The sequence below is a fragment of the Pleuronectes platessa genome, chromosome 20, assembly GCF_947347685.1.
Source record: "Pleuronectes platessa chromosome 20, fPlePla1.1, whole genome shotgun sequence".
NCBI lineage: Eukaryota > Metazoa > Chordata > Actinopteri > Pleuronectiformes > Pleuronectidae > Pleuronectes > Pleuronectes platessa.
The window spans coordinates 20,942,264-20,952,263 of record NC_070645.1 but is presented as its reverse complement, the minus strand read 5'-3'; the positions used below and the strand labels follow the sequence as shown (position 1 = coordinate 20,952,263).

Here is a 10,000-nt window from a genome sequence, read left to right as displayed (position 1 = left end):
TAATTCCAGGAGCCACCAGATGAGGCGCTGCAGTCGCTGCATGGAGAGGAGGAGGCGCAGGAACAACACAGAGATTCGATCCACCACCAACCTCCAGGAGACCAGCGCTGAGGAGCAGACATCAGAGTCTACTTCCTGTTGCACACTCAGCTCCTCTGTCTCAGGCGTGACGATGTCCAGTTTACCTGTTATGTGGTCAGACAGGGTTTCCTTTTCAAACACACAGGGGTAATGTTCCTCTTCCTCCTCTTCTTCCTTTATCCCCTTATCTTCTCCCTCTCTCTCTCTCTCTCTCTCCCTCTCTCCTTTTCTCTTCTCTTCCTCCAGGAGGAGCTGAGGAGCTCCACCCACTGACAGGTCGACCAGGCTGCCATCAGAGTGAACCAGCCTGCAGAGAGAGAGACAGGTGAAGGGAGACAGGTGAAGGGAGACAGGTGAAGGGAGACAGGTGAAGGGAGACAGGTGAAGGGAGACCGGTGAAGGGAGACAGGTGAAGGGAGACAGGTGAAGTGAGACAGGTGAAGGGAGACAGGTGAAGGGAGACAGATGAAGTGAGACAGGTGAAGGGAGACAGGTGAAGTGAGACAGGTTAAGGGAGACAGGTGAAGGGAGACAGGTGAAGGGAGAAAGGTGAAGGGAGACAGGTGAAGTGAGACAAGTGAAGTGAGACAGGTGAAGGGAGACAGGTGAAGTGAGACAGGTGAACGGAGACAGGTGAAGGGAGACAGGTGAAGGGAGACAGGTGAAGTGAGACAAGTGAAGTGAGACAGGTGAAGGGAGACAGGTGAAGTGAGACAGGTGAAGGGAGACAGGTGAAGGGAGACAGGTGAAGGGAGACAGGTGAAGTGAGACAAGTGAAGTGAGACAGGTGAAGGGAGACAGGTGAAGTGAGACAGGTGAAGGGAGACAGGTGAAGTGAGACAAGTGAAGTGAGACAGGTGAAGGGAGACAGGTGAAGTGAGACAGGTGAACGGAGACAGGTGAAGGGAGACAGGTGAAATGAGACAGGTGAAGTGAGACAGATGAAGTGAGACAGGTGAAGGGAGACAGGTGAAGTGAGACAGGTGAAGTGAGACAGGTGAAGGGAGACAGATGAAGTGAGACAGGTGAAGGGAGACAGGTGAAGTGAGACAGGTGAAGGGAGACAGGTGAAGGGAGACAGGTGAAGTGAGACAGGTGAAGGGAGACAGGTGAAGTGAGACAGGTGAAGTGAGACAGGTGAAGGGAGACAGGTGAAGGGAGACAGGTGAAGTGAGACAAGTGAAGTGAGACAGGTGAAGTGAGACAGGTGAAGGGAGACAGGTGAAGTGAGACAGGTGAAGTGAGACAGGTGAAGGGAGACAGGTGAAGTGAGACAGGTGAAGGGAGACAGGTGAAGTGAGACAGGTGAAGGGAGACAGGTGAAGGGAGACAGGTGAAGGGAGACAGGTGAAGTGAGACAGGTGAAGGGAGACAGGTGAAGTGAGACAGGTGAAGGGAGACAGGTGAAGTGAGACAGGTGAAGTGAGACAGGTGAAGTGATACAGGTGAAGTGAGACAGGTGAAGGGAGACAGGTGAAGTGAGACAGGTGAAGTGAGACAGGTGAAGTGATACAGGTGAAGTGAGACAGGTGAAGGGAGACAGGTGAAGTGAGACAGGTGAAGTGAGACAGGTGAAGTGATACAGGTGAAGTGAGACAGGTGAAGTGAGACAGGTGAAGGGAGACAGGTGAAGTGAGACAGGTGAAGGGAGACAGGTGAAGGGAGACAAGTGAAGGGAGACAGGTGAAGGGAGACAGGTGAAGTGATACAGGTGAAGTGAGACAGGTGAAGTGAGACAGGTGAAGTGAGACAGGTGAAGTGAGACAAGTGAAGTGAGAAGGTGAAATGAGACAGGTGAAGTGAGACAGGTGAAGTGATACAGGTGAAGTGAGACAGGTGAAGGGAGACAGGTGAAGGGAGACAGGTGAAGTGAGACAGGTGAAGTGAGACAGGTGAAGTGAGACAGGTGGGCACAGAGCTCTGACGAATAGTTGTGACGGTCAGTGGACTAGTTGTAGAAGTCTTTGGACTAGAGACTCGTGGTAGAGGTCCACTGATCTGAGAGCTGTGATTGGACAGATTCAGTGTATGTGTGATACCTGGTGATGATGCTGTTGTGTGTGTCCACCACAGTCTTCAGGTCGGTCAGCTGCAGGAACGGCTCATGGAAGTAATGCAGGTGAACGATACACACCTGCAGAACAAAGACAACAACTGTCACGTCTGTGATGCTGAGACCATGTGACCGTGTTCGATGGACGTGAGTCTGAGTGAGCACCAGTAAGAACGCAGCAGGAATGAAGATCCTGGTGAAAAGAACTGGAAGTGAGAACGACTCCAAACCAACATCCTCCAACCTGCGAAGATAGAGAACCAATCAGAGAGCCAATCACATGTGTACCTGTGTGTGACCTTGTGTGTGTACCTGTGTGTATAAGTGTGTGTACCTGTGTGTACTGAGTCCAGAGTAGTAACTCCAGGTGTGGGGGGATGAGGGAAATTGAAAGGTGTAGACCAGGATCAGAACCAGCATGGAGTAGACCACCACAGCTACCCAGAATCCCCTGAGCAAGGCACGCCAGCGCTCATAATTCAACTACAGAGGCACAGACAGGTGCAGTTAGATGGATGTAGATTATTATTTCAAATGTCCAATCAGTGATATCAAACAGTAGCCACGCCCATTGCAACAGTTCTAACAGAGGATGGACGATGAGAATTAGAAACCATCAACCGCATGTCGCGGTAACATGCAGTACTTGTACCTGTAAAGAGCAAAGCAGAGGAGACTTTGATATTACATGTAGAACTGCAGTAGTACAGTCACTAATACAGCAATAGTAATGGACAGTAGTAGTACCTGCAGTACCTGCAATACTAAAAGTATTTGCAATACTGTACTTAATAACAGGACTTGCAGGACTTGTACTATTTGCAGTATTTACAGTACAGGGCTTGAAGTATTTGTTGTATTTGTAGTACTTTAAGTACCGCAGTACTTGTAGTTTTACCTGGTACAGGGCGACGCAGCACAGGAACATCACCATGTAGATGACTTTATAGAGAACGATTTTTCCTTCAAAACTAACGAAGAAGAACATGGTTCCACAGACGTAGATCCAGTACTTCACAAACATCCTGGTCACCACTGCAGCCAGAGCCTCCATCTGAACGGCTCCCCCCAGGAGCAGCACCTCCTCGCATGACTCCTCCCCCTTCTTCAGGGCAGGCTCTGCACAGACAGACAGGTGATCAGTGAGACAGACAGGTAATCAGACAGTCACGTGAAGACAGGTGTCTCACCCTCCACATGGACAGTGATGGTGGACAGCTTGTTGTCCTCATGTCTCTCGCTCTTCTCAGTCAGCGCCTGACGCAGCAGCAGCCAGAAGGTCAGGAGACACAACAACTGTAACAGCAGATCAGATTACAGTAGAGTTACAGTCTGATCATCAGATTACAGTAGAGTCACAGTCTGATCATCAGATTACAGTAGAGTCACAGTCTGATCATCAGATTACAGTAGAGTTACAGTCTGATCATCAGATTACTGTAGAGTTACAGTCTGATAACCAGATTACAGTAGAGTTACAGTCTGATCATCAGATTACAGTAGAGTTACAGTCTGACAATCAGATTACAGTAGAGTTACAGTCTGATCATCAGATTACTGTAGAGTTACAGTCTGATCATCAGATTACAGTAGAGTTAACAGTCTGATAACCAGATTACAGTAGAGTTACAGTCTGATCATCAGATTACAGTAGAGTTACAGTCTGATCATCAGATTACTGTAGAGTTACAGTCTGATCATCAGATTACAGTAGAGTTAACAGTCTGATAACCAGATTACAGTAGAGTTACAGTCTGATAATCAGATTACTGTAGAGTTAACAGTCTGATCATCAGATTACTGTAGAGTTACAGTCTGATCATCAGATTACAGTAGTTACAGTCTGATAATCAGATTACTGTAGAGTTACAGTCTGATAATCAGATTACAGTAGAGTTAACAGTCTGATCATCAGATTACTGTAGAGTTACAGTCTGATAACCAGATTACAGTAGAGTTACAGTCTGATCATCAGATTACAGAAGAGTTACAGTCTGATCATCAGATTACTGTAGAGTTACAGTCTGATATCAGATTACAGAAGAGTTACAGTCTGATCATCAGATTACAGAAGAGTTACAGTCTGATCATCAGATTACTGTAGAGTTACAGTCTGATATCAGATTACAGAAGAGTTACAGTCTGATCATCAGATTACAGAAGAGTTACAGTCTGATCATCAGATTAAAGTAGAGTTACAGTCTGATCATCAGATTACAGTAGAGTTAACAGTCTGATAATCAGATTACAGAAGAGTTACAGTCTGATCATCAGATTAAAGTAGAGTTACAGTCTGATCATCAGATTACTGTAGAGTTACAGTCTGATCATCAGATTACAGTAGAGTTAACAGTCTGATAATCAGATTACAGTAGAGTTAACAGTCTGATAATCAGATTACAGAAGAGTTACAGTCTGATCATCAGATTACTGTAGAGTTACAGTCTGATCATCAGATTACAGTAGAGTTACAGTCTGATAATCAGATTACAGTAGAGTTACAGTCTGATAATCAGATTACAGTAGAGTTACAGTCTGATAATCAGATTACAGTGATTGTAGTATTAGTAGTAAAAGTCGTAGTAGTACCTTGGAGGCGAGCTCCGTGCAGGGGACGTCCTTCCTGGGGAACAGTCCGGGGACTTCCTGGACCGGAGGGAAGCTGTAGATGTACTGTAAGATGACCAGCAAGTTGCCATATGCAACCAACCATGGTGATGACATCAGCGTGTAGCGGCGCCGCTCTCTCATCATCCAGAGGACACATGACCACAGCAGCAGGACACACGTGAGCCAGGACACGTATGTGATGGACCACGCCATCATGGAGATCAGAGCACAGATGTAACTCTGTTTGAGGAGGAAGCTGAACGCCATGGAGGCTGCACTGACTCCGCCCACCTCGCTCCTTACCTCCCCCTCCTCCTCCCATCCGTCACCTTCAAAAACACAGGTTTCCAAGGTGTCTGCGACAGGAAACCAGAGGTCACATGATACGTTCACATGGAGGGCGAGTGAACAACAAGAATCTGTGTTAACAGGAAGTCAAATCCATCAGATCAACGCCAGGCCACGCCCCCTCCGCTCAGAGAGAAAGGCACTTTACTGACTTCTCTTGATTGGATCATTATTTTGTACCTGTCTAAACCAAGCACTGACCTGATTGGCTGAGAGAGTACTGAGGCACAGAGTAAACATCCAGTCCCAGGGCAGTGCTCTGTGTGTGCGGGGTGAAGGAGTCAGAGGGGCTCTCATTGGTCGACGACGACTGCACCTGCTTCACAGAACCAATCAGGCTTGATTCTTCATTAACATATGAATAAAAATGGATCACTTTGATATATGGATTTTTGTCCGTACGTCTCTGCACTCCGGTCGATCGTGAGCTCTCCTCCACAGCTCTCTCCGCCTCTCTGCTGTGATGTCAGCGATGACCTCATCACTCAGGTTACTGGTGGAAGTGATGATGTCACTGCTCCCGCTGACTGCTGACACCTCCCTCTTTACGCCCCGCCTCTCGTCACCAACGATCAGCTGAAACATGTGACACCCGTAAGCCAATCCGATCTGCAGAGCACTATGAGTATATATGACATCATCAAGGTCACCTGGTTCCTCCACAGCGCCGCCACCGTGTGACACAGCAGCAGGAGCGTCAGAGGACTGAGGAAGTGAAACCAGCTGAGCTCAGCATTCATGTGCAGCCTCCAGGGGGCGCTGCAGTCCACCGACACCAGAGACACCAGGCCAAACACACTGCAGAGCAAACCACCATCAATTACCAAGGTGTGTGTGTTACCTGGTGGAGGTGTGTGTGTGTGTGTGTTTGTTACCTGGTGGAAGTGTGTGTGTGTGTGTGTGGGTTACCTGGTGGAAGTGTCTGTGTGTGTGTGTGTTACCTGGTGGAAGTGTCTGTGTGTGTGTGTGTTACCTGGTGGAAGTGTGTGTGTGTGTGTTACCTGGTGGAGGTGTGTGTGTGTGTGTGTGTGTGTGTTACCTGGTGGAAGTGTGTGTGTGTGTGTTACCTGGTGGAGGTGTGTGTGTGTGTGTGTGTGTTACCTGGTGGAAGTGTGTGCGTTACCTGGTGGAGGTGTGGTTGGGAGGCCACGCCTCCTGTAGGGACGGCAGCTGGTAGCAGTAGAGAAGCAGGAAGTGGGAGGAGCAGTACACCAGTGACATCACAGACACACACCTGAAGAGGAGGGGTGGGACCTGACCCGACCACGCCCACCAGGTGCACAACAACTGGAAACAGAGCAGGTAAGGGAGGGAGGAAAGGGAGGGGCATATGATACCTGGAGGGGGCGGGGCGAGGAGGGGGGGGGGGGGGTTCTATCAGTTCCATCAGTTCTGGATTTTATTTGATTATATTGTTACCTGTGAGATTCTATTGGATTCTATTGGATTCTATTGTTACCTGTGAGACTCTATTGGATTCTATTGTTACCTGTGAGACTCTATTGGATTCTATTGTTACCTGTGAGACTCTATTGGATTCTATTGGATTCTATTGTTACCTGTGAGACTCTATTGGATTCTATTGTTACCTGTGAGACCCAGCAGAGCCGTCAGCAGAATTTTCCCTCCCGTCGTTGTCATGTGTCCAATCATCTGTCTGCTTTTACAAACCAGTGATTCGAGTTCAACCAGAATCCTGTTTCTGCTGCCGCCCTCCTCTTCTTCATCATCTTCATCATCTTCTTCTTCAACCCCCCCCCCCTCCCAGCACAGAGTCTTCCTCAAACATTAGCTCTTCTTCCTGACGCTCCTCCTCTTCCTCCTGCTGAGACTGAAACAGGAAAATAAGAGGTTTGGTTTTACTGGGGGTGTTTGGACATGTGTATCCACCTGTGGACATCTTGGTCCTGCACATGGACACACTGACGTCTGAGAGAGACAGTTATGAAGAGTGAGGAAGAGGAGGAGTAGGAGGAGGAGGAGGAGGAGGAGGAGGAGGAGGAGGTCTGGTTTCATGTTCACAAACAGAGTCCGACAGAACCAATAATCAGCTGATTGAACTTGAAATGTAATCATTATACCCTGTGTGTGTGTGTGTGTGTGTGTGTGTGTGTGTGTGTGTGTGTGTGTGTGTGTGTGTGTGTGTGTGTGTGTGCGCGTGCGTTCATCGGTGCGTGTGTGTGTAATACAGTCACATAACGAGGTTAACAGTTAATAAATATCTTACTGAGTTACACACTAATACAAACAAACCTCGTTACGAAACGAGACGGGGGAACTAAATTAGGTTACACCTGCTTCATTAGTGTGTGTTCCCCATCACCCTGTCCTGGACCGTTCAGAGGTTTGTTCTCATGATCAATAATCAAACATCCATACCGACTCCTACCTGATGATCTGTGCAGTGTGTGTGTGTGTGTGTGTGTGTGTGTGTGTGTGTGCGTGTCACCTGTGTGTGTATGTCGGCGTTCAGTCTCACAATCAGCCTCCAGGTCAACAGACTGATGAACAACACACCGACATCTGGAAACAGCTGTCTCACTGCAGAGCCTGCATCACTTCCTGTCAGACTAATGTAGAGAGAGAGTGATTGTGTTTGATTCAAAGACATAATGTAATAACTGGTTTATATTAAAATATCACAAACACACACACACACACACATGCAGACTGAACACCGACCTTCTGGTAAGTTTACGACCCACTGTATCTCCTGACCCACAGGTGACATGTAATGAGTCAATGATGATGACTAAAGTAAGTGTGTGTGTGTGTGTGTGTGTGTGTGTAGGTGTTTCTAGAGACATGTAGTCCAGACAGAGAGACTACTGAACCTCCTACTGCTTAAACACACACACACACACACACACACACACACACACACACACACACACACACACACACACACACACAGGACAAACACTTCTCCTCCAACATGTATGAAATTATAAACAGATTTTTTACTTTTACAGGAGCTGAGTCAGCAACACACAGACACACAAACACACAGACACACAGACACACACATGTCTGAGTCTGTTTTTTTTTTATGTGTCAATAAAGTTTAACTGAGAACAGACAGTTGAGTTAGTGTGTGTGTGTGTGTGTGTGTGTGTGTGTGTGTGTGTGTGTGTGTGTGTGTGTGTGTGTGTGTGTGTGTGTGTGTGTGTGTGTGTGCGCGTGCCACCGTGCGGGCGTGCGTGCGTGCGTGTCACCGTGTGACATGGTGTATGTCTTACCTCACAAGGCCAAGCTGACTGAGAGCTTTTTGCCATGATGTACCTGCAGGTGAGCAGACAGACAGGTGAGGAGGCAGACAGGTGAGCAGACAGACAGGTGAGGAGTCAGACAGGTGAGGAGTCAGACAGGTGAGGAGTCAGACAGGTGAGCAGACACACAGGTGAGCAGACAGACAGGTGAGGAGTCGGACAGTTGAGGAGGCAGACAGAAAGGTGAGGAGTCAGACAGGTGAGGAGTCAGACAGGTGAGCAGACAGACAGGTGAGCAGACACACAGGTGAGCAGACAGACAGGTGAGCAGACAGACAGGTGAGGAGTCAGACAGTTGAGGATTCAGACAGGTGAGCAGACAGAAAGGTGAGGAGTCAGACAGGTGAGCAGACACACAGGTGAGGAGTCAGACAGGTGAGCAGACAGACAGATGAGCAGACAGACAGGTTCATCTCACAGTTGTAGTCGGGCTGCAGCGTGGCGGTCGTCAGCTGGAAGAAGGACTGCAGCAACAGGAAGAGGAAGCTGGACACACACACGGCCATCACACAGCGACTCGTGTTACCTGAGAGACGGAGACTTTACTTTGAAAAACTCAGACAGGAAGTGATTTCTTCAGTAAATCACCTGCAGGAGGAACACTGATAAAACTCTTATTCTGTTGAGTCTTTTTCTTGCAGTTTTTTATCACAACGTTTCATTTCAATTTAATTTGTATTAAGCTCTGAGCCTCCACCGGGGGGGCTGATGAGGAACAAAAGAAGATATAAAAGATATTTACACTTTAGTTTCTCATGTTTGAAACCTCGGTTTGTTTTTATTACCCCCCATCTCACATCCTGAGCCCGCCCCCAAGGACGACCTCTCTATTCTCTGTGTTTCCTTCAGGAAACATGGACATCCTGTCATCCCCTGACTGTGTGTTACTGTGTGTGTTACTGTGTGTGTTACTGTGTGTGTACTTGTCACAAACTGTAAGTTCTCTTCTCTCTCTGACTCTAGATGTGACACTACTCAAAACATGATTATTATTATCGTAATGATGATGAGGATTGTTATTATCATTAATATTACTATTCAGTTGCAGTAATATGTGTTGTTATAATCAGTTCAGTGCCTGTTGTTGTGTGATTGTAATGTTGTGTTCTTCTATGCTGATACTTCAGACATATTCCTTGACGCTAGTGAGTCGTCCTCAAACTCTTCATCAATATTCTGTCACTAGTTTGTGTTCAGAGCTTTTTATAAACATAGTGTGGTGCAGAGTGAAGATAGAAACTTGATGGTCGTGGTTTATCTGCACTGAAGATTTTATACTCAAATTAAACAGATTCTCTTAATGACTGTTCACAGATCAGTGCTGATGGGGATGTGTAGTCTACCTGTGGTGGAGGCAGGGTCAGGCAGCAGTGGCAGCAGCAGCAGCAGGATGACGTAGACCAGAGAGAATCCATTGTACCGCAACACACAGGCTGAGAACACAATCATTAATACAACAATCAATACAACAATCAATCAATACACCGTTCGAGAGGGAAGCTGAATGTTCTGAACTCATTGCTGTGGAGCTGTTTCCTGCCCCCCCTCCCTCCCCTCACACTGACAACATCTGGCTCTGTCTGTGTGTGTGTGTGTGTCTGTGTGTGTGTGTGTGTGTGGTTAGCGTTGAGTCAACACA

At 47.5% G+C, this 10,000-nt stretch overlaps 1 protein-coding gene across 1 annotated transcript in view; it reads right to left on the bottom strand.

Annotated features, from left to right (window-relative positions):
- The window catches only part of LOC128425768 (piezo-type mechanosensitive ion channel component 2-like), a 29,421-nt gene that overhangs the window by 17,448 nt on the left and 1,973 nt on the right, over positions 1 to 10,000 (bottom strand). The window contains 18 exon segments of the mRNA XM_053412550.1: positions 1 to 107; positions 186 to 388; positions 2,121 to 2,215; positions 2,300 to 2,378; positions 2,469 to 2,617; positions 3,033 to 3,253; positions 3,325 to 3,430; positions 4,724 to 5,100; positions 5,294 to 5,408; positions 5,495 to 5,668; positions 5,743 to 5,890; positions 6,216 to 6,429; positions 6,682 to 6,853; positions 6,855 to 6,917; positions 7,542 to 7,662; positions 8,332 to 8,374; positions 8,780 to 8,887; positions 9,705 to 9,794. The exon segment at positions 1 to 107 is cut by the window's left edge and continues 51 nt beyond it. Of these exon segments, the coding sequence (XP_053268525.1) occupies positions 1 to 107; positions 186 to 388; positions 2,121 to 2,215; positions 2,300 to 2,378; positions 2,469 to 2,617; positions 3,033 to 3,253; positions 3,325 to 3,430; positions 4,724 to 5,100; positions 5,294 to 5,408; positions 5,495 to 5,668; positions 5,743 to 5,890; positions 6,216 to 6,429; positions 6,682 to 6,853; positions 6,855 to 6,917; positions 7,542 to 7,662; positions 8,332 to 8,374; positions 8,780 to 8,887; positions 9,705 to 9,794 (2,585 nt within the window).